This window comes from Phodopus roborovskii, unplaced genomic scaffold (genome assembly GCF_943737965.1).
Source record: "Phodopus roborovskii unplaced genomic scaffold, PHOROB, whole genome shotgun sequence".
Classification (NCBI taxonomy): Eukaryota; Metazoa; Chordata; class Mammalia; order Rodentia; family Cricetidae; genus Phodopus; species Phodopus roborovskii.
The window spans coordinates 21,872,501-21,896,823 of record NW_026126588.1 but is presented as its reverse complement, the minus strand read 5'-3'; the positions used below and the strand labels follow the sequence as shown (position 1 = coordinate 21,896,823).

The 24,323-nt window shown below is 48.2% G+C and overlaps 1 protein-coding gene across 1 annotated transcript in view; it reads right to left on the bottom strand.

Annotated features, from left to right (window-relative positions):
- Window positions 1-24,323, bottom strand: part of Npas2 (neuronal PAS domain protein 2) — a 110,351-nt gene that overhangs the window by 28,982 nt on the left and 57,046 nt on the right. The window contains exons 6-14 of the mRNA XM_051204395.1: window positions 21,291-21,411; window positions 20,174-20,287; window positions 10,152-10,270; window positions 8,883-8,965; window positions 8,111-8,217; window positions 5,685-5,832; window positions 4,571-4,655; window positions 1,285-1,423; window positions 759-868 (exon numbers count right to left, since the gene is read on the bottom strand). Coding sequence (XP_051060352.1) covers window positions 759-868; window positions 1,285-1,423; window positions 4,571-4,655; window positions 5,685-5,832; window positions 8,111-8,217; window positions 8,883-8,965; window positions 10,152-10,270; window positions 20,174-20,287; window positions 21,291-21,411 — 1,026 coding nt within the window. The remainder of the gene's footprint in view (window positions 1-758; window positions 869-1,284; window positions 1,424-4,570; window positions 4,656-5,684; window positions 5,833-8,110; window positions 8,218-8,882; window positions 8,966-10,151; window positions 10,271-20,173; window positions 20,288-21,290; window positions 21,412-24,323) is intronic.

Sequence of the window (24,323 nt, the reverse complement as noted above, 5' to 3'; positions counted from 1 at the left end):
CCCTGATCACTTGGGAAGCAACACGTAGAAATAAAGAGCTACACTTCCCAGTTTCATGGGCTGCTAAATGGTTTCAGGAGATGAGTAAGAAGACACTTCTGAAGTTATCCTCAAATGTGTCTCGTCCCTAGGGACTGTAAAAAGCAGTCTGCAGGACAGCAATGGGAGGAAGCGGCGGCAGCAGGGAGGTGTTACGGGAGTGAGAATCCCAGGTGTAGGCTCACCCGCCAGATGCTCACTTGGCTTCTCCTGTGTCCCTTACACATCTGGGGGGAGGAAGAAGCCACCATCCATGACAAAAACATGGTCTGTTGATGACTTGGCGTATAGGCAAACACTCTGCGGTGTTATGGAGAGGTTCGTCACACGATGACAGCACCATAGCCTGCCTCCTGTCCTCTTGCCCCAGGTAGAATGAGCCTCAAACAGGAGGGCCCCCAGAGTCTCAGGAGGCATACCCTCATGATTGAAGCACCGAGTTCTATTCTCAAAATCACTTGGATTTTGCATTCTGCAAGTACATATCCATGCTCCTTTTGCTACAAAAGTATCTAAAATTAGTTGCTAAATAAATACCTTGACTTCACGCCCACCTCCCTCCCCCCTGCAACACCCTCCCTCCCTGCCCCCCATACCCTGTCCCCTCAATCCCTAAGTAAAATTGAATCCCTGGAGAGACTCCATGTGTTCCTGTAGCTCTTCAGCCCACACCACAAGGCAATACTCCCCTGCTGAGAAGATGGGGATCCCACACGTACCGGCATTGTGGCTGCCTGGTTGAGCCCTGGTACTGGTGACTCCTGGGGTAGGGTGGCCGACCTTGGCAAAGCTGCATTGCTGTTCTCAGCCATCAGCTTGGTTGGAGTGGCTGTAAGGAAACCAGGGTCATGCCAATGGAGAGACAGGGATGGTGTGTTAGCTAGTTCCTGTGACACAGGCTAGGGTCATTTTAGAAGAGGGGCCATCAACTTAGAAAATGCCCACACCAGACTGGCCCGCGGGCACATCTGTGGCACAATTTGGTGACTGATGTTTGACATGGGTGACGCCACCCCTGGGTGGGTGGCCCTGGATGGTATAAGGAAGAAAGCAGGCGGCGCCAGGCAGGAGGGACAAGTTATCCTCCATATCCTGCTCTGACTCCCTGGATGACGGATGAAATAAAGTGTAAACTGTGCTTTCTGGGTGTGGTGGCCCGGCCCAACTCTGTCTGGGACTTTGTGTGACTCTGCCCCTAATCTGCCGGGGTTCCCGTTCATTACCCATCGGTGGGATGGCACTCACAGGTGGGTTCTGACATGGCTGTGTGCGAGGACTTGTGGGAACTCCTTGAGGACACAGACGGTGAAGGACTGGTTGTTAGACCTGAGGCACCCATGTCAAGTGCGTTAAAGTGCTGTGGCTCCAGGCTTGGGTCCTTTTCCTGAAACACACACACACACACACACACACAATCCGTATTTCAGCATTAAGACTTCATGAATGAATGACATGCCTTTAGTTTTCCTCTGTAGAAGAATTTGGAAGAAACACTCTATCTTTTTTGGAAACATTGTAAACACATTTGGGTAGAATAGATAGTCGTGAGTCATGTGGCATCACTGAGAGGCAGGCTTGTGTCTAACAAGCTACATTTATCTATAACTTCTCACCTTTTATCTGAATTTTCATACCCCCCTACCACCATTGACTATGCGTTCTATTTTTTCCTTTAAAACATTTTGGCATTCTGAAATGAATGAGAGGAGAGATCAGGAAAAAATAAAAAATAAAATAAGGCTGCTATTAGTACTGGACTGTTACCATGGTCAGTAAGGTGAATGCCACTAGGCCATCACAAGATACTTCCCATGCTGCCTCTCACGTGCTTGCTCTCTGCAGGGGTAAAGAGCCCGTGGCCTCTTATTTTTATTTTATTTTTATTACTTTTACTAATTTATTTTTTACATTCCAATCCCAGTTCTCTCTCCTACCTTCCCTCCCACCCCCTCCACTCCCCTCTCCTCCACACCCCCCCTCCAATCTGTTCCACGGAGAGGGTAAGGCCTCCCATAGGAGTCTCTGATTTTTTGACCTCTGACTCTTGACTGGTCCCGGCTTCCAGGCCATCTCTACCCCAAACAATGCACGGTGAGTGAGAAAGCAGCTATGGTGGCCCAGCTCCCATCCCCTATGGCTTAGGAGTCATTTCGTGTATGAAAATGGGGGCTATGATAGTATTTTAAGCTGGAGAAGAAAAAGCTGTTTATTTTCCCAAATCCTGTTCCTACTCAGAAGGTGGAAATTGCCACTACCCACTGTGTTATGGCCACTGACCTGTGTATTCAGCTTTATGCATGTGATCCCGTGTGCTGTTCTATCTTTGGATTCATAGCTCCAGTAAGCTTAGTTGCTACCATGGTGTATACATGTGCATGTGCATGTGTGCGCATATGTGTGTATGTGCATATGTGTGTGCATGTGTGCGGAGAGTGCACATGTGTGCATGTGCATGTATGTGCATATGTGTGTGCATGTGTGCGTGTGCACACACATGTGTGTATGTGCATGTGTGTGCATGTGTGTGCATCTGTGTGTATGTGCATATGTGTATGTGCATATGTGTATGCACATGTGTGTGTCTGTGTGTGCATGTGTGTGTTCATGTGTGTGTGCACGTGTGTGTGTGCATATGTGTGTGTGCACGTGTGTGTGTGTACCTGCAAAGACAACTGGAGTGACTGATATGAGACCTACCAGCTGTTGTGACAGAGTGACAGGATGTGTCTGTATGTGCGGTGGAAAATATCAGCTACGTAGTGACAATGTCTTTAGATAAGGCTGGTCCAAGGGTCACTGCACCATGACCACAGTGAACCGCTCCAAGGATGCCCCCTGAAGCTGTCTCAGACCAGGACGTAAGAGAACGAGCTGGGGACTGGGACCACAGACCTAGCCCCTACGGGTCATGTCTGCACCTGTCCCCTTACCCCAATGGGTGTGGTCAGGGCAACAGGTGTGGGTGGGGTGGGTGTCTCACTACAATTCTCCTTTTGGTCTAAAGAAAAGACTTAGGCTTGATACAAAATGAAATACAAAGACAGTAAATACCAAGTGTGCCCTAGGAGAAGGAAAAGTAAGAACACACACACTTAAGACCCATTGCCAATGAGGTAACAAGAGCAAATGGCAACAACTCTACCTGAGTGGCACATTTCTGATTGGCTGATGGGTGGGCACACATCACGCCTGCTCTTTGCTTGTGATATATCGTGTGTCTTACCACTCGTCTAACATTAGCAGGATTCCATTCTCTGCCATGGTACATGATTGATGTGTGATGCGGAAGCTGGGCACCAGACACTTCTCTAAGCAATTCAACCTCCTCATGTCAGGATACAGTAGGAGATGGCTCACAGAGGCAGCAAGTAAGCCTCTGCAGACATTGCTCTCTGATCTCCTCCTTCCTCACAATTTCATCAGCAAGGCATGAGAGATGCTTTTATTGATCACAGACAGAATGGCAGGCTGATGCAAAGCCTCTGGTCGGGCCCTGGAGTCTAGAGTGCTGGGCACCCTGGAGCTACCTTTCAACATATCCAAAACAGAGATTTGTCCTACAATTGGTGTAAGAAAATCCTTATTTCCTAGATCGACCGGCAGCCTGTTCACGCTGGTAAAACAACACCGGCCCTTCTAGCTGTTACCTTCTTAGCATTAATGGAATTCAGCCCTCTTATCTTTCTGGCTTTTCTCTTTGTCTTCTAACGCTTCTGCTCGTTTTATGAATGACCTTTGAGGACTGAGCTCTGGACTGCTGCAGACCATCTTCACAGCCCCTTGGCACTGTCTGAGGAAAACCCTGACCAGATGGGACCAGAGGACTCAGGGTAGGGGACGGGAGGAGGGCTTTGTAGACTGAAGGGTGTCTTTTACATCACCATTCAACACTCTCCTTCTCGCACCAGCGCTCTCTACACAAAGCCGACAGAACTGTGGCTGTTATCTAAAAGCTGAATCAGAAACAGTGTGGAGACATGGGACAGCAGCTTCGCATGGGTCCCATTCCCAGCGCTACAAAACAAAATCCAGACCAGAAAGAGCAGGAGGGAGAGGCTAAGGATTGGAAACAGCACAAACAAAGCTTAGTCTAAGGGAGGGACAGGGGCCTTGAATTGCTCCACACTCCGGTGGATGATGGGATTCCTCCCCGGCATTTTATCTTTGTGAGAAACGCAGACTAGGCTTTTTATAGCCATCATCAGAAGGCTGGGAAGTTGCCAAGCCATTCCTTGAGTCCAGAGGCTGCTTCTGAGCCAGCTTTTTACAAGCTTGCCCTTGGGCCCATGCTTCCACGCTCCTCTGAGGGATGAGAGAACATGGCGTGCACCTCAGAGGGCCTTCGTGAAAGGTTAATGGGCAAATGCCCCCCCAACCCCCCAGGCACCGTGAGCACTGTGGAATGACAGCAAGTACTCAGTAGGGAGAATCTGTCCAGGATGTCCTGGTATTGCTGAGAACAACCTATGGTAGGTAGCAATGCTTAGTCTTTCTCCGTTTTCATTCTCTGGGCAAGGAGGGGTGAGCTCACCTTCAGTGCAGAGGGATGCATGGTTTCTGTTGGTGGGTCTTCCAAAGCCAGCTCCTGCCTCCTTTCCACCCGGACATCTGCGTAACTGCTCAGGAGAGAGAGACAGACCACAGTGGCACTGGAACATTCCGGGAGGGCAATACCCGGTAGAGCATGTGGGGGACTCTACGTTAAACCTACTCATGGCATATGAACACAAAAGAGCCCCCCTGTGACCTTCTCGGAGCACCGAGTTCCATTCCTGCCTGATCGCCTTACAAAGATCCTGTTATACTGTAGATAGAGGTGGACTATTTGTTATTTTTATTAGATTTTTTTTTTCTGAGGCAGGCTGGCTTCGAACTTGAGATGCCTCTGACTCAGCCTCCCTGGTGCTAGGATTATAGGAGTGTGACACTATGCTGGGTACCAAGTCTCTCTCCTTAACCAGCCTCTAGATGACTTATCTTCTTGGCATTTCTCTCCTGGGATGGAGGGTAAATGAGCAGTTTCCTTTACCTCTGAGAGTTGGGAATCCACACAGGACGCATCTATGCCATACTGGACATATTGTTACCATTTGAATTCCTGCTCACTCATCCTGAGCTGAGGGTTCCCCAAAGCTACTAGGGACACCCCCAGGGCCATTTTCCTACAGGCAGCCTAGCTGTTGTCCTTATACTGCCTCAGTTGCCAGCAGGGATTTTTTTTTTTTGAACCCTTAAAGAATAACGACGTGTGTATTTGAATTATTTGGAGGCAACGTTTTAATGTTCTTCTAAAAAAAAAAAAACAGCAACAAGGGAAAGCTGGGGGGGGGGTGGATAGAGATGAGGGAAAAATATGTAAGTAGGTCAGTGAAGCTGGAACTTATTAAATAATATCCTGGCAGTTTTCAAAGGAGTTTGACTGAAAACTCACAGCACACCTCAGAGCTGGGAGGAGAGAGAGGGTGTGTCCCTGGGCAAGGGCCAAATTCTCACCACCCGGCTTGCTGCAAATGACAGCCAGAGAATTTCCTCTGCCACAGGGCATCCTTAAGGCGGTCACTGATCCTTCCCTGTACCCTTGGTGGCCTCACCCACCCACCCCCCAGGCACTTCTCGAAGGCCCAGATTGCCTGCCTGGACAGTACCTGACCACCGAATGTGTGCACACGATGAACTCGGGCTTGGAATTCCATTGGTGGTAGGTGATGTAGTAGTGTGTCTGCAACCATATCCACTGCTGCCCTTTGGTTAGGAACCGGTAACAACATGATTTCCCTTTGCCAAACTGCATCACTAGGAAGAAAAAAAGAAAAAAAAAAGTAGACTTTGCATGCAACATACGCTAACGTAAGTGACCCTTTCCCCAAGACTTACTACTAAAAACCAACGTTGCAGAAGATAGCACCAAATACTGCTTATTTTCCTGGTTACCACGTATTTTATGTGATCATTACTGGATAATCTGATATTTTTGAGGGGCGATGAGGTGCTGGGGATTGAATTTTGTCCTTAAGCTCACTGGGCAAGTGATCTGACTTAGTCATACTCAATCAAACCGAGGAATTCCTTTCCTTCCTTCCTTCCTTCTTTCCTTCCTTCCTTTTTTTTTTTTTTTTTTTTTTTTTTCCTGTGTAGACTTGGCTGTCCTGGAACCCACTCTGTAGACCAGCCTGGCCTTGAACTCACAGAGATCTGCCTTCTTCTTCCTCCCAAATGCTGGGATTAAAGGCATGAGCCGCCACCACCGCCCTGAATGAAGAATTCTTAATACAATGATTCCACATGTTCCCAAATGCACTAAGGCTGAAAAATCTCTTCACATAAGGGCACACAGGGATAGGTTTCCCAGCTGGAGATTTAAGTAGAAATGAGGCCCTGGTTTCCTCAAGGCTCATCCTCCTGCAGGTGAGATGCCTTTCGGACTTGAAGAGCGGAGCAGAGGATGGCGCATCCAGATACTGAGAGAAATGAAGCCAAAATAGACTTGCCCGCCAGCAACCGATGGGGATCTACAGCTGTCACCAATGGCCGGGTCTCAGTCTACACTATTTTAGAACAGAGAGACTGGCATGGACGCCTGCATCCCAAGTTCTCACCCCACAGCTGAACAACTCCCTGGAGGCCCTATAGTTATGTCTGCAGATGGCCCCTTTGGGAGGTACCCAGGACAGAAGCATGCTGGTGGTTTATTAGCTCATGGGAGGCAGAAGGATACATTATGGATCCAAGGAAGAGGAAGAAGACCAATTTGGATTTTATTACCACAGTGCCCGCAATTTAGCATCTTGTAATGCAAACAGTCACTAGGAATCTTACCTAGGAAAGGGAAGCTGTACTGTTCAGCTGGGGGTCTGATTGGAAGAGCCTGGCACAGTGGATGTGTGCGCTCTACAAAGCAAGCCCTTCTTGTCCGAGGCACGGGGTAAATCTACTACTTGCCTAGTGTGATCTTCAACCTGAGTGGCTTCTCTACGCTAGAAGAGTCAGAGGCAGCCAGAGGTTTAAAGCAACCATGCTTCTCAGATCTGAGTGTGCACATCAGTCTGCTGGAGGGACGTGGAAAGGGAATTGTTCATTCCTGATCCCTGGTGGGGGGAGCCCGACAGTCTACAGCTGTAACCAACCTGGTACTCAGGCAGCTTGGGTGAGTAATTACATTTTGAGATGTGAAGGGTTAAGGTTAAGGTGAACGTTCCATCCAGAGCTAGATGCAGTTCTAGCACATCCCTTCATCAACAAGGACAGCAAAGAGAAGAAAGTCCTGACATCCACTACAAACATGGCACAAGCTGAAGACCAGTGTCCGTAAAAAGCCCATAGTTTGGGGGAAGGGCTGCCCCAGGCCGGGGCGGTTTTTTTTTTTGGGGGGGAACTGGGGAAGTTTAATTTTTTGTCCCCTGGCGAGGGGCCCCCCCCCGAGTTTGTTGGGCCCCCCCCCCCTCTGCGCCCCCGGGCTCCTCCCCCATTTCTGCGGCCCCCCCCGCCCCCCAAGCCCCATGCACACCCTTCCACATACTGGCAGCACTGTGCAAATCACCTGCTTCTGGATTTCTCAGCGGACCTTGCCCTAGAGGGCAGCCGGGAGATGCTGGCCATGGGTACTGACATCTTTTGGGTGAATGTCTAAAAGGACATTTTACTAGGAAACTCAAGCTACAAAGCCACTGCCTTGAGAATGTTGTTTCTGAGGAGGCCAGTCTTAGTCCTGTGGTCAGTGATCAGTATCTGACTCATTGACTAAAGAACAGATAGAGTCTGTCTTCCAAATGCATCCCATAGCCTAAAAGAAAGTCTAACCCTGCCTTAATTTCTTGATTAGGGCTAAAGAATGTGACTCTTCTGGTTGATGGTGGGATGTTGCTTGGGGATCAGAACAATGTCAGTTCCAAGTTAAAGCAGGACCCGTGGAGCTAAGCGTAGGAAAGAACCCTGTTAGCCCATATGGTTACTGCTTGGGACACCATGCCTGACCCACGGGCACAAGCAGACTTCCAGTTGCACAGACTCCTGCTGTTTTGGCCCTGGTAAAGCAAGCACAAGACTCCTGGCTGGGCTGGCGAGTGGTACTCACGGTGCTGGTGGCACCTGGCCAGGAGCTCCAGGTCATCGATGTGGTAGTAATCATAGCCTGAGGTGCCGAGTACCTCAAAGGGCAGGTATCCTATGATCGGAGGGGCTCTGCAGGGAGAAAGAGGGACTCTTCAATGAGAGGCAACTCCACACAAGCTTGATTCAGCACTCAGTGAGGAGGGGGCAGTTTGCATCCTTAATGGTTTCCATGGAGGCCTAGTTTATCAAGAATCAGAGGCAGGAAAACAACATTGTAATGACAGTCGGGACCAGAGGGCCCAACGTTAAAAAAGAACTTGTTTACTTCAGGATATAGGTGCCTCGTTTCTTAAGATAACATGGCCCAAATGATAATAAGAACTTACAGATAGTGAAGAATGTAAAACAGCTATAGACTGGACCAGTCCAATGCTCAGAATTAAAGGGCAGGGAGGGGTGGTTGGAAAGAAAGCATTGAGATGAAGGATGGAAGGGGGATTAAAGGGATTGGAGGATTTCTTTCCCCACATTTGCTTTTGCCAGTCAGGAGATGGGACTCTGGGCCCAAAGATGTCTTAGGGCTGAGGCGTCACTCTGAACGTAGGACCTGAGCATGGGACAGGCACATGGGTTAGGATACTGACTTCCCCTTAGCTGGGGACAGCTGTTTCTATTGCCAAGCCATCATTCCCTTCAGTGGACCAGGCTGGACTTCATTCCCCCAAGTAGAGCCTGGCTCATGCAAACAACACTTGAAAAGGACCCAACTCAAATATGTTTTTCTTCTCACAAACCTGTGATCCAGAAATAAAAATTTCCATTCCAAGCTATGCCTCGAAGTGAATTCCTCTAAAGGTTCGTCAGCTACACACATTTCCTGTGTTGGAAAAGAGGGGGAAAACAAACAACAACAACAACAAAACCAGAATGTGTCTCAGGGTGCCAAACGCTCACCCTTGGTTGATTTACAAGGAACGAACGATGGGTAACACAAGTTAAAACTGTTCTGAGTCAAGCTCCAAATAGTGCTGGACTGAAGTTTGCCTGTCATCTGTAGCTAATTTCTGTATTAGCTGACCCTAAATTTATTTCACAAACTGGGAAAAGTACCTAGGAGCCAAACTGTGCCTCACCCCCTTCCCATTGTCTGGACTCAGAGAAAACATGTGGAGATAGCTTTTCGTCTGATTGCCGAATCACTAATTTAATTCCATCCACATTTGTACCGGAGATGTGAGGCGCTGTCACAGAAGGGAAAACACAATAAATGCTCCCATTTTTTTGACTCACAGACTGAGGCACACCTACTCCGCGCATAACGGTGGTGCAAGGATTTGAAGCCTTGCCAACAACATCTTTGTGGGTTCATTAGCAATGGGTGCTGTCTTCAAACAAACAAACAAAAAACCCCACAGGGACCCTGGGCCATGAGGACGGGCACAGAACCTAGACATTTAGAGTTTTGAAAACTAATTTTTAAAAATTTATTTTTCTTATTTTACATATGGATCCCAGTTCTCTCTCCCTCCCTCCCTCCCTCTCTCCCTGCCTCCCATGCCCCCCCACACTCCCATTCCATTCCCCTCCCCCCACTCCACTGGGAGGGTGATGTCTTCCAGGAGGGATCATCAAAATCTGTCAAGTCATTTGGAGTAGGGACTAGGCTCTCCCTCCTGCCTCTAGGCTAAGGGAGAATCTGTCCAAGGGGAATGTGCTCCCAAAGTCCTTTTCTGCACCAGGGATACATCCTGGTTCCACTGTCTAAGGTCCCTTAGACTGCTCAGTCCTTCTAACTGAGACCCACATTCAGGGGGTCTGAGTCAGTCCCATGCTGGATTCCCAGCTATCAGTCTGAGGGTCCATTAGCTCCCCCTTGTTCAGGTCAGCAGTCTCTGTGGGTTTCTGTAGCCTGGTCTTGTCCTTCGAAAACTAATTTTTAACACTAACTTTATTGCAATTTTATCCTCTTCCACGAGGCTAATTAATGACATGTAACCAAATGGGATGCCATCACAACCAAACCCGAGGTCTGTATCGTGATGACGCCCCTGTTGGGAACTTGCCTTCAAGAACTGCGGTGTTGCCAGACGCACAGTAGCAATGAAGCAGACTTCCTTTCCTACAGGCACACGGCAAGGTCGCGAAAGGGTATTGTCAAAGCCATTGCAGGACGAGCTAGGCACTGGCAGGGAGGAAAGACACACAGGTTAGCCCTGTCTGGTAACAGCAGCTGATCCTGCCCTGACTCTGCCTGCTTTCAGTTTACCTATGCTAACTCCCTCCACTTTTACAACAACCTGATGAGGTAGGCACACCTCTTATTCCCACTGTACAGATAAGAAGACAGAGGCATCTGTTTGAGAGCATCTCCCCAGATGCTGAATTAGGAATCGAAACCATGGCAATAACCACTGCATCCCACTGGACATCACTTCTACTGGCTCTTCTGAATTTGCTTCTTGTGTTGGGGAAACCGCTCTACAATGCAAGGACCCTCCTTCCACAGAAGTGGTTCTCAACCTTCCTAATGCTGAGACCCTTTAATACATGCAGTTCCTCGAGCTGTGGTGACCCCCAACCATGACATTATTTTCGTTGTTACTTTGTAACTGCAATCTTGCTACTGCCATGGATTCACAATGTAATAATATGCAACCCTGTGAAAAGGTCATTTGACCCCTAACGAGGTTGCAACCTGCTGGTTAAGAACCACTGTTTGGTAGGAAGGGCCTCAATGCTGGCTTCTGGTGTTTTCAGGGTGAATTTCATTGTGCAACAGTGTTTCTATTACTAATGATCCCAGGAAAAGAAGCTGTGGTTTCACAAGCATGAAGGAATCTGTCTCAAACCTCATCTTAGGGACTCTGGGAAGACACAGGGGCCAAGCCCCCTGAGCAGGTTCTTAGGGAGTTGTGGATAGATCTGGGATGCCCTCCGTGGTGGTAAAGACTTAGTTTCCGGTTTGGTGCTACTGGGCAATGGTAAAACCCTGAGGGATGCATTTGGGATGCTCTTGGCTCCTGGGGGTGTATGCCTTTGTGAGACTCTGGTTTCAGCTACGAATTAAGCTGCTCTGTTCTGCTATGTGCTCTGTCTTCCCTGATGTGACCATCTTCCTCACCACAGGCCCCAAAGCAACAGGACAGTGGACCACAGACCGAACCTCTGAAACCCTGAACCAAAACAACTTTCAAACTTGTTAAATATCAACAAGGTGAACAGGATGTGATCACATCTTTGTCCACAAGCCTGTTAGTTTTTTTTCTTTTTTCTCTCACAAGTCTAAGAAGACATATCTGCCATCACTTCAGAAGAGGAAGAGAGGCCCAGAAAGGTCACATGAGGGTCCCACAAGCCTCTGTCTGACTTCAGGCTCTCAGGGGATAAAAGGTTTGGATCTAGATTCAGGGCCATTATTGCGTTGGAGCCAGGCTGCCAATGTTCTCTTAAGATCCTGTTGGACATCAACAAAATTCTCCCTGGGGACCACCAGACCTTTCCTCAGGATGATGGCAGACAACTAAGGGACCTTTTGGGCCAGAAAAATTCTATTGTCTATAGATTGAGTTTTTGAGGAGAGAATCCAGTTAAATATGAAAATAAGCAGCTTGGTACACCCATAAAATCCTCACATTCCAATGTGTGGCTGGCTCCCCTGGGACCTCTGGTTTGGCAACTTGATCACATGATTCAGGCATGGGTACTTTCCAGAGCTCCCCTGGCTGGCCACCATGTGGCCAGGGCTGAGGACCCCTAGAGTAAAGGGCCACATGACCTTTCCTTTAGCACATGTTTGCTCTTCACAACTGAGGCTTCTAAATCTGCAAACTGGACCAACTGTGGAGGAGCCATACATTTGAAAGAAGCCACCTTATATCTATTAAACACACACACACACACACACACACACACACACACCCTTTAAAAAGCCGTTATTCCCTAAGCAATTCAGTAAAACCATGTAACATTTACACTTTATTAGGCACTAAAAGTCATCTAGAGATGATTTAAAATATATGGGGAGAGGTGGAGGGTGATATGAAAATGCTACACTATTTTATACAGGAGAATTGAGCACCCATGGGGTTGGGGATGTCTGAGGTGTCCAGGAACAAGCCACAATGGATATGTACCTGCATAACCTGTGCCTTCTAAACGCACAGATTTCAGTACCATTATGCTTTCCAACTTAACCAAAAGCATATGGAACATCAGAAAAGCAAATGCATTTCAAAATGAAATCTGCAGGATTATAGTCTAGCTTTCCAATCATTTTTTTTTTGTTTTCTTTATTTATAGGTTTGTAAGTGAATCTATAAAGTGGTCTGCTCTCCACTAACACGGATAAATTCATTTCGCCAAACACATTCTCTGAATTCACTCACATAAATACTGATAAATGTTTCCAAACACGAATACAAAGTGAGTAAAAAAAAAAAATAGTGGTCTCAAGAGAGTATACATCTGTCATGAGCTGGCTTAAGACTATTGTAGATTCGTTTTGTGGGCGAGCCAAGAGATTTATCAAGGGAAAGGAAACCAATCCCACATAAGGAAGGTCTGCAGATGTGAACATCTGTGTAATAATAATAATAAAAAAAGACATTAGAAATTTCCCAGATGTAAAATACTCTCTACTCAGATTGAAGAGACATTACCCCGCCAGATAATGACCTAATAAAATTCTCTCGGCTCTTTTTGGAATGCTGAGACCTTGGAGACAAACTTCCCAGGACTCCCTAGGAACTTAAGGATAACACCGGGCTTGAGCCACTCTTTGGCTGCTAAACCCACGAGGTGCCAGCGAGGGCCTTCTCCCTGATTTCCTGTGAAAAGGGGACATAAGATGGAGAAGTGGGAAACACTTGCTTAAGGCAAGTTCCTTCCTTAAGGAGGGCAGGGACAGCCGGGTTTCCCCTTCGCCTGGCTGCCCTCCAACCCAGTTTTATCTGCTTTTTTATTTTTTAATAACTTCAAAGGTGAAAATCCCCAGCTCTATTCCCATCCTTGCCTGGGTGGGGGGAGTTCCAGTATTTCTGGTGGCCTGCGGTTAGGTGAATATTCTACAGATGGGCCCCAGATTATCTCTTCTTTTCCCGACCAGCTTCCCCCACTGAAAACCTTGACCACCCGAGAGTCTGGTCCAGGGTGATAAACAGTGAACCGGGGTGAGTGTTCCGGCAAAGGCCAAGAGGAAGCAAGGGGGGGAGCACTCCCTTACGGGCTGCACAGGCTCCTTGTGTGTTCCAGAGGCAGCATCCATGCATACTGAACCCTGGGTCTTCACAGCCCGTACTCAGCACTTAGAATGACTCTCTGGCACTTCAGATCCCAAGGTAGTTTAAAGCTATTAATTAATTAAGGATTCCATTACCTATTTTGATTTAAATAACAGGGAAAAAAATCACATCTAATTACAGCTGGCTTCCTTGTCTCTCAGAAGGATTTGCCACCGACTGTGAGCACAGCTCTCCTTTCTCTGGTCTCCCATACTCATGATATAGAGGCTGCTGACTCAAAATTGATGCTGTCCTGGCCAAAAGTTGGATCAGCAGGCCTCTCCCACGTGGGGGCCGAGGGAGCATCGTTTCCCCTCTCCAGCGCTGAGTAGGCTTTCAGCACATGTTTCCTGGATGAATTTCTCAAGGAGGGCTTGCACTTGATTCTCAAACTGAGCTTAGGGCTCAGTCCAGGATGGGGCTTTCTGGTCTGTGCCAGTAAGCAGCACACAGACTTTGGGGGCCCTAGGGTGGATTCTCTTTCACAAATCCTCCACTCTGGCACCATGGGAGGGTTCTGGAAGTCACTGACATTCAGGTTAGCTCACTACCCTACTGAAGGATGAACATTGGTCCAAAGGAGGCCTGGCCAAGATAGTGTCTGGGAATTACCATGACACAATGGCCAACAAGGGTTGACAAACAGCAGAAGTACCCAATAAGGGCCTCTGTCTGGAGAGATGCATGCTGACCCTGCTTAGGATCTTCAGACTAGCATGTTTGGTCCAAAGGTTCTCAGGTTATGAGCTTTTCAAGATCCTATCTTACTTAGGTGCCTCGAAAGAGTTCTGTCCTGTGTTGGCATTCTCAGGAACTCTCAAGGTTCTGTGGGAACTCACACTGACTGATGCTACTCCTGTGAGATATAACTGAGGTTAGCTCCCAAGTCTGTATCCCATGGCAAAGCTGAGCTCCCAAATCATGGTAAGGACACAAGACGAATCACAACATGGACACAAGGCCGGGAGCTCTCAGGGGGCAGGAGAACTTGTCTCAGGGGGTTTAGGGAAGGATGCGGGGAGGATCAGAGCTAACTGTGGATGTTAGTTAGCGGCAAAGGGAAGGAAGAAGATTCCAGCTCCCTGCCCACTGAGCTCCGCACTTCAGTCAGCTCTCTTCAGATGGAGATGCTCACACACTACCTGCTGAATCTATGGGAAAGCACATGGCACATCTACACAGAAAGTAAAAGGTAACTTGCTGGGCATTTCTCGAAACAAACGAGAAACGAAGCTGATGGGTATCAGGAAGACATGACGTAGCGACCAGAGATGAGATTTGCTCTGCAGAAGGCGGAGGTTCCCAATCCCCTAAGTTCCTGGGAGACAGTCACATACTCCCCCTGCTACTTCCTGGCCCAAGCACCACCTACCTGGCTCACAATTTTATTTATTTCTGCTCAGGAGAGAAGCGTAATGAGTGGCGGGGGGGGGGGGGGGGGGTGGGAGAGCTTCATGAGAAAGCTGGATCTGCAGCTCGCTGAACTGTAAAAAGAACATGGCTCTAAAGGGAAACTATGTCTTACATCACTATTTTCCACTTCCTGCCATTCACGGAGTATTTTCAGGGCACCAGAGGACTTTGGTAATGGAGTTAAGACTTCCCCCCCCCCGAGGGTTGGTGTGGGTAGCAGTAAATTCTACATACGCCGAGGAGACTGAATTTCTTCTTGAGGCCCTCACCCTGTCTGGATATTTTTGGCATATTTTCTGTTAAGATTATAGACTGTTTTGCACTCGAAGTCACTCCCAGATGAGAGCAAGCAGGAAGATGTAGCTGATGAATGTACATCTACATTGTTTCATTGTAATATGGATCGGACCTTACCTTAGATGACTGTGCAGGGCCATGGCCTTGGGTAATAGCTTGTTAGTAACCATGATTGGAAACTCACTGCTGTCTAATCTGATAGCTGACCTCCACTGGGGAGGGGGGAGATTTGAAGCTGCCTGGCTGAGTGGAAGGCATGCTTTCTTCTAGCTCTGAGGGGCCAGTGATGTTCACATCACGCACTCCATATAAGAGATTTCCAAATGCCTGCCTCTGTATTCGGGGAGGTCTGGTGTGCCTGTGCCTTGATCTCTTAAAACAAGACATCATAATTATTTCAGCACAGGGGAGAAGACAAAACAGAAGCAGCAACCTCAAAGCCAGGCAACCTAGGGAACACATGGAACTGAGTGTTAGAAGCCGAAAGGCCCTGGCCTCTGCCAGTGTTTCGGTCTGGCACTGCGGTTGGTTAGCGGCAACTAGGTAAAATGAGGGCAGGGGAACTTTTATACTCTGCTGTGTGGTTTCTGGAAAGCCCAGGGTGGAATGTTTGCTGAGGGTGACCTATTTGGAACCATACCAGCAACTTTTGAAATACTGTGTGTTCTGGAGTTTAGTCAGATGCACATCTAAATCCAAGGCTGGGGGAGGGCCCAATAAAGGCTGGCTTTCTTCTTGCCATGAAATGGCCTATCAGGAATAAAGCCTGCTTCTTAGGGGCCTCTTACAGCAAAGATGCTCATCGCGTTCTCGACACGATCTCTAGCTGTTTCCTTTCTGCTCGTGTAGCAGCAGGGTGTGTGTGTGTGTGTGTGTGTGTGTGTGTGTGTGTGTGTGTGTGTGGTGCTTGGCACTTGGGTACATGGAACTTATGAAGGTCCTCGGGACCTCATACTTGTTAGAAGAGTGAGAAGACGAGGTGGTGGGTTTGTTCAAAAGCAGCTCTCCTTGTCTGTCTTTAGAGAGAGTATCTGTTATAGGACAGCCATAGTCCAAATAGCCTGCTTGTTTTAGCGATGGACTGGAAATGGTCAACACACAGAGCAGAGGAAGACAGGCCTCCTGTGCTCAGCGATTACCCCATGCTCTGCACCAGCCAGGGTTCCTGGGAAAGGACGGGACTTGGGGGCACCTAGCCCACTCTGTATTCGTCAGGAGCCTCTTTGCCAGGCATGTCAGAATCTGTCCTCAAGGGAACACTTCTAAAAGGACTGTATTTCTTGCCCCATTTCCCAACACACATCTCTTCCCATATCAAAAACATCTAGATGAAGAAGTTCTGGGTTTGATACCTTCTCCCCAGAACACTGGGGGCCAGCGATCGTCTCCCGAGCGGTGACCGACATGTGTACAATATTAAGGAGAGGGAAAGCTCAGCTTTGCTCATGTCTTTGGGTAACTGCTGCTGTTTATATTGCCCAACAAACTGAGATGGTAGACAGAGGTGAACGGGTGGGTCCCAACACTCCCATGAGAAATCGTATCTCCCTTTCACACTCCCCCCCCCCACAAAGGTCAGGAAGCTGGAGGAAACCCAAAGCCCAAAGTGTTATCCATAGCCAACAAAAAAGCAGACAGGGTCCTCTCGCTGGCTCAGCGCCGCCCTCTCCCCCCTCTGCTCCTGCCCAGATGGAAACCAGTGCTCAGTGAACACCACTGGAGCGCTCAGCGCATACCACTGGAGTGCCCTGTCACCGAGCTCTACCCCAGCCCTTTTAAAAAAAATAGTTCATCTATCCTTCTAAATTTCATTTTACGTTCCAACCACAGTTCTCCCTCCCCCCACTCCCCCTCACCTCCCCCACCCCAGCCCATGCCCAGTCTACTCCTCCTTATGCATAAGGGCTCCCATGAGGAGTCAGCAAGCTCTCACACAGTAGGTTGGGGGCATAGTCTCCCATGCATTAAGGCTGAGCACCTAGCCCTTATTTCTCAAGTTGACACCTAACAATTGTACACACTGAGGAGGAACCAGGCGACGTTTCATGTATGTTGTGCCGTGTTCAAATCAGGGCAAGCACTGGTACCTCCTCAAGCATGGATCACTTCCTTTTGGTGATGAACACTGAGGTCATTTCTTCTAGAGTTTTAAATGACTAAAACTTTATGGCTATCCCTAGCCACCCTACTGTGGTGGAAAGGGGCATTAGAATTTATGTCTCTGGTGTAATTGTAGCCATCCTGTTGCATTTCACCTCGGGTCTTTTCGCAATCACGCCAAGGTCTCCATTTACACCTGGGGGTTCTTGTCCCAATCAAGCCTTTCTAACTTCAGCTGATACAAGAGGTTCTAGAGGGAGGCCACGTTCCAGGCTTCAGCATTTCTGGTTTTGATGCTTACGGTGTTTATAGCAGCAACAGTTAAAAAAAAAAAAAAGTCACACATAATTCCCACACATTCTTTCAAGCAAACAAACACTGTCTCAGCTCGAAGTGAAAATAAATCCTTGCTACTTAAAAAAAATAAAAATAAAAGCACTACTCAGGTATTCAGGAGGAAGCGAGCCTATTTCCTTGAAGCCTTCTAAGATTTCACGCATGACGGGATGGTTTAAGGTGCTATATAGAAGGTTTTTGAGTAAGAGAAATATGAATTCACGGGGTACAGGACTGTTGCTCGCCCGCCAACCACAGGTCATCATTTGAACTGACCACGTGCACAGTTGACACAGGACCACGTGGGAGCAGCATCGCACGGCTCTCAATCTGCGAGCCGTGGTGACTTCCTTCCCCTCTGTGCATTCGGCCACTAAGGATACTCTAACAGTTGATGATACAGCCAACAGACACACAGGTTTCAGATGTCACCATAAAGCACTATAGCGTCAAATTTAACATCTAGCTTTTCTCTTTTTGGTGCTGGGGACTGAACCTGCCACTGAGATACATCCCAGACCCACACTGCGTTTAAATGTGCAATTAAGCAGTGCCAAGCATACCTGCACCCTGCTACCAACATCCGTCTCTAGAACTGCACCTTAGCAAATGGAAACCGCACACCCTCTTGGCAGCGCTTCCCACCAGCCCCTCCCCCATCCCTTGGCAGACAGGCTTTACTTTATCCTCATGGATTTAATTATGCTAGGTACCGTACCGCATATGCACCGAATCACGCAGTGTTTGCCCTTTGGCGACAGGCTTATTGTGCACAGCATAACACTTTTCAAAGCCCTTCCATGTGGCAGCGTGCATCAGGATTTCCCTCCTTTTACAGGCTGAGTAACAATCCATTGTAAGGGTATTGCACTCTTTTTTAACCCATTCACCCACGGATGAAGCACTGGGCTGCTTTCTTCTTTTGGCAATGGCAACTAGTGCCGTTATTTAAACAGCTGCACACATACCTCTTCAAGCACCCACTGTCGCCTGTTTGGGTATGGACTAAGAAGGGGGGGCAGTAGCCCAGCTCAGGTTTGAATAAATCAGCACACACATTTCAAACCTATTCTAAACAGCCACTTATATTCAATGACAAAGCTGATTGGAGAGGAGCACTAGTAATCTCTAGGGACTGCTACGGTGATGAACTCTCGCCCTCCTGGAGCCAGAATCCCTCTCAGGCCTTTCCAATCGCAGGGCCCTTGGCCTTGGGTCCCCTGAACTGGCATTTTTGAAGCAGGCCTAAAACATTTCATTTTGACAAGCTGCCTCATCCAAGGAATCACTTCTCTGGGGTTGGCACAAGGCTGGCTTCTCTACCGGTGTCAACTTCTTCACCCAGGCAGCCTGCAAGCTCTCAGTCACTTCTGTGTGATGGCTCCTTAATGCTGCCTCAGGAAGCTTGCCCAAGGCTTTCCCAACAGCCAGGTCAGACACGCTCAGTCCTTGGCTTCGTTTAGACTTAGGGGCCCACCTAGGAGAATGAATGAATCCCACTACTTACCATCATAGTCACATGGATCCCTGGATGGACTGGTCCTCTCAAGGGCCAAGCCAGCCATGGAGGCTGCGATCCAGGCAAGAATCCCTGGACAAGGACCTGAAAAATCACTCTGGCAGGTTTCCTCTACTTAGCATCTCCTCGAAGCCTTTTAGATGAAGCATGCATGTTTATTTAAATACCATGCAGCCAGGGGTCGTTCGGGGTGGAAGGAAAAAACCCTGGTTAGCCTCAGCATTAGAAAGTGGAGCCATGACTTTGGCTCGTTCCACTGGAACCTGGGACTCATTGGGCTGGTGTAACAGCCCCAAGTGGGTCCCGAGTCACACACACAGCAGTAACGGAAGCCGCGGAAGTTAGACTTGTTCTCAAGGGTTCGCTGTGCTTCCCACAGACCCTCCTCAGCTCTGGAGCTCAGCACCTCGCTGTTTCCCTCTGATTCCATTCCCTCTTCCTCCTCACTCCTCGTCAACGTTGCCTCCTTTGCTTCTTCTAATGCTATCTGTTACAACTTAAGAAGCAGGCCGTTCTGTGCTCTGCCCGGAGTGGGGCCCGCTTTCGAAATTTCTGGTGTCCGACCCTGCATTCCCCAGTTTGCGTGGGCAACAAGTCAGAATAAGCGGTCAAGTCTGGTTTAGAGCTCACATCTCTGCAGCTAGAGCTTAGCTGATCCAATGTGGATTCCTGGCTCATGCCAAAACAGCCCCTTTACTGTTAATGAGCAAAGACCCATAAACCAGACCTCAGGCTCGCAGTGGGACTACACCGGAGAGACAAGCATGCAGGGGTCAAGGGGACAGATCTGGGTGTCACAACTCCAGAGTGTAGGCTGAGCCTGTTCTTTAGTAGCTGCAAACTATTTCTCCCTGCACAGAACTATCCCGCCAGCCTGAAAACAAATAACCATATCTCATACAATTTGGAGTGCATGCATACACCCGCAGACTACTGTATGTGTTCTTGAACAGTAGAGAACACTGGTGCGCGCAAGCGCGTGCGTGCACACACACACACACACACACACACACACACACACACACACACAGGAGTGTACATTTGGTCCTGGGGAACAGGATCCAAGTAATTCTTAGGACCTCGTGTGTATGTTTTGCATGATAAAAGACACCGTGGAAAGGACAGGACAATTAAAGCTTACCATTGTTGTAAGAGCGAAAATTTCCTACAAATTTTATGTATTCATAAGTTGGAAATTCCTTTGGGTTCAAGCTGCCTCTGAGAAGGTGGCAATAAAACTCTAAATCGTTGTCAGCTGGGCCGTTAAAGGGAGAAGAGAGAAAGGGAGAGGACCGTTACGTTACACAGACTCCAGACTAAGCAAGTGGTGCCTTTATGATTTACTCCATGCATGGCCTGCATGGTTTCCTCCTTACAACGGACTGTCAGATCTGGCTTCTAACCCTTGGAGCTACAGGCCTTCCTCTCCGTAGCTCATGCATATTCCACATTCTATACTTGGACCCAATTAGTCAATTTGCACACAGATGTCTGTGGTTGGTTATGTCGGCATCGATTAGTTCTGGTTGTTTTCACATGGCATACTAAAATAAAGCTGCTTGTATAGAGCCACTCTCTTTAATTTAATCTTTTTTTGCTTTGCTTTGAAGGAAAATCAGATGTACGATGGGACCAATTATGCATGGAAGTCAACTGGGGCTGGAGCAAATGCAAGAGTCTTTGCTACCGCCTGCAACTGCGTATGCTCCGTTAAGCGCCGCGTGGTAAGCAGCCACTGAGGCCCGCCTTTTATCTGGGTTGCCAAATATTTTGATATAAATCTCAAACTTCCATAGAATTGCACATGTATATAAATAACCAGATGATAGCCACAGGAGGACAGTACGTGATTTCCAAACTAATTATTACATTAGCAGTTGATTATTTTGCTATCGCAGAATCTTTACATTCTAGTGTTCCCTACGACCCACAGACTGCTCAGTGGATTTTGCCCTGTTTATTACCCGCATGTAAAAAGACATGTCTTGTCGTGCATTTGAAACATGTTATTATTCTGAAGCTGTACTTTCAACTTTTCCACAGAAAAGCTGAAATGTTTTACATGCTGCTGCAAGTTCCAGTTTTAGCTTCAACTTAAAATATACCTCAAAGGATCTTGAAAATGTTCTGAGTCACGAGGAAAATTATTCTTAAAATTAGTCCTCCCTTCTTAACTCATTCTGACCTCCTTTCTCGAGCTAGAGCTAGTTACATTCCTGTCTTTAGATCCAATAGCAACACCAGGAAGGCAGACTTACATTTTAGGAATTCTGGGGAGGGGGAATCCGTCACAAGCATATGGGAAGAGAGCATTTTATAAACTTCAGAGTGTTCTTGTTCTGGAAGGAAATTTAACAAGTTCTGATCCATGACATCCGACTGCAAGAGAAAATAAAGAGAAAAGGCACACGCTCGACCTAATGAACTTCAGAGGAGGCAGAGCCTGACAGGTCTTGGGAGCTCATAACTGATTTGGAGATGGAAACTGAGGGACACATGGTCTGTGCAGACTCTCCTCGGACCCCTCCTCTGGACCGGGGGAATTGCAATGTGAAGGGTTTTATAGGGGTTGGGGGCCATGGCTCAGTGAGAGATTGCTTGCTTAGAATGCCTGAGGCCCTGGCAAATACATAGATTAAAAAGTACAACTTTCAGGGACATCTATGTATGACTCTCTCTGTAGCTCAGGGGATGCAGTAGAAGAGGGGGTGGAAAGAATGGGGGGCACAGGATGGGGAGGCTGTCTTCTGGAGATGACTGTTGTACTCAAGAACTCACAGCCTGTACAAGAAGGCTGCCCCCCATTACCATTACATTATAGACTGTGGAGAGCCTGGTGGCGGGGAGGGGAGGTCCTGAGCTATTGGCACGGTTTCTGGTTTCTGGGAAGGGATTTGTGTAGCCACTGGTAACTGGCCTGAGATCCTGTCAATAACACACCCACTGATGCTCACACACGCAGCCCTGCCTAAGCTCACTGGGTCACACCAAAACAACAACAACAACAACAACAACAAAAAGTCCTGAGAGAAGAAAGGGGGCATAAAGCTTAGAAGAAAGCGCCCAAGGGGAGTGGAGGGAGAGGGGAGAGGCGAAAAGGACCACAATACATCATGTATGCAATTGTCAAACAATAAAAACATCAGCGCCTTTCCAGATGCTCTCCGGTGCCCCCAGGAGGTCGCTGAAGGATCTCCTATGGAATCCACAGTGCAGCATCTTCACAGAGCCTGGGCTCAGATCATCTCATCAGCCGCACTGCGCCCGAGGCGGTGCGAATGCCCCACACAGAGTCCTGTCATTTAGACACTAAGGACGTGGAAGAGGGGAAGAGGGGTTTCGAACCAGCAGCAGGTCCGGTCTGTTGGCCAGGAGAATTCTGCACTGGCTTACATGTGTGTTACTGTCTGTGGGCTTAGGGAAAACACCAAGTGTCAGTTCTGACACATGTACACAGAAGCAAGTCCTATGCTGCCCTGGAGAGCCCTGCTTGCCAATCCTCCTGCCTTCTGGCTGGAGACAGTGAGGGCGGCCTATAAGGAGCCCTGCGGAGAGGTCAATCACTCACTTAAACAAATATAAAGGGAACATGAACTTCCTGCACCCTTAGCCCAGCAAAAAGCTGCTGTTTATTTCTCATAGGCCCATAACCGATGGAGTTGCATTTTGTTCCCCGAGTGCCCAGACAGTAGGAATACAAAATGAACACTACATACAGCCTAGGTACAACGGTGTTCCACAGAGCTATCAGCAATGGGAACGGAAGTGACTCTGGTCTTGATCTGTGACAGAAGGTACCAGCCGACAGAGACGCTGAACTCTTCGGAGGTAAACAGATGCCTGTGGTGAGGAGCTCGCAGTGAAGACAGGAGACCCAAATGGCTTACCGTCTTCCTCATTTTTCCCTTAGGAAACATACCCCTTCCCTGTAGCTTTAATATATCTGTATAGACCCGTAAGCTCGAATCTCCACAAGCTTTCAAGTACACAGGCCCAGCCCTCCGTCAACCACCAGATTTCCCACGGATAAGGAAGGCATTCGGGTCTGCCTCATCCCTTTACACCTTCATGTCCACACCCAGACAGTGTCTACAGCTTTCGTTGCTGTGATAAGACACCATGACCAAAGGCAATTTGGGTTTCTCTCTGTGTCTCTTTCCAAGACAGGGTTTCTGTGTGTAGCCCTGGCTGTCCTGGAACACACTCTGTGCAAAGCTGGCCTCAAACTCAAAGATGTACCTGCCTCTGCCTCCTGAGAGCTGGGATTAAAGGCATGCAGTAGGTTAGCTTGGGTTTCTATTGCTTCAGTGATTCATTATGACTAAAAGCAAGTTGGGGAGGGAAGCCTCCATTTGGCTTACACTTCCACATTGTAGTTCATCACTGAAGGAAGTCAGCACGGGAGCTCAAACAGGGCAGGAACCTGGAGGCAGGAGCTGATGTTTGCTCAGCTTGCTTTCTTATAGAACCCAGAATCATCAGCCCAGGGTTGGCACCACCCATAATGGGAGAGGTCCTCCCCCATCAACGACTAATTTAAAAAATGCTGTACAAGCTCACCCACAGCCAGATCTTACGGAGGTATTGTCTCAATGGAGGTTTCCTCCTCTAGGATGGACAGTTTGTGTCAAGTTGACACAAATCTAGCCAGCACAACTGACCTCTTGTCAACTTGATGCATAAACACATCACTGTCCAGCCACAGCTTTCCTTTTCTTGGTCATCCCTGAGATCACACATTAATAAAGATGCTACAACGTCAGTCAAACATTTTTCCAAACTTAAAAAGTCCCACAGCATTACAAAATCAAACACTTGAAAACTTGTCTCTCTAAAAATGTAGTCTCTTGAAACCCAAGTTCTCTGTAAATCCCCAAATCTCTCTCTCTTCTTTCTCTCTTCTGCACTTTCTTCCTTCGAGAGTGGAGAGCAAGAGCAGTCACAACCTGAAGAAGCAAAGTGAACCCCATAGTGTAAGCAAAGGGGTTTCCAGCATCTGGGATCCGCTCACCATCTTCCGGGCTCCTGCAAAGGGCTGGGGTCGCTTCTCTGGCTCCGCGCTCTGCAGCGCACACAGCTGTCTTTTAGGCTCTGGTGGGCTCCTCTCCACGGCCACTGTTCTTGGTGGTCATCCGTTGGTGCTGGCATCTCCAGACTCTGGGGTCTCTGCTGCAAGTGGCTCAAATGCCTTTCACCAATGGTCTCTTGTGGGCTCTCCTCACGGTGATGAGTCTCAACTTTTATGCACACCGCCTTCAGCCTGGGCCTTCAACTTCCACTGAGGCTGTACC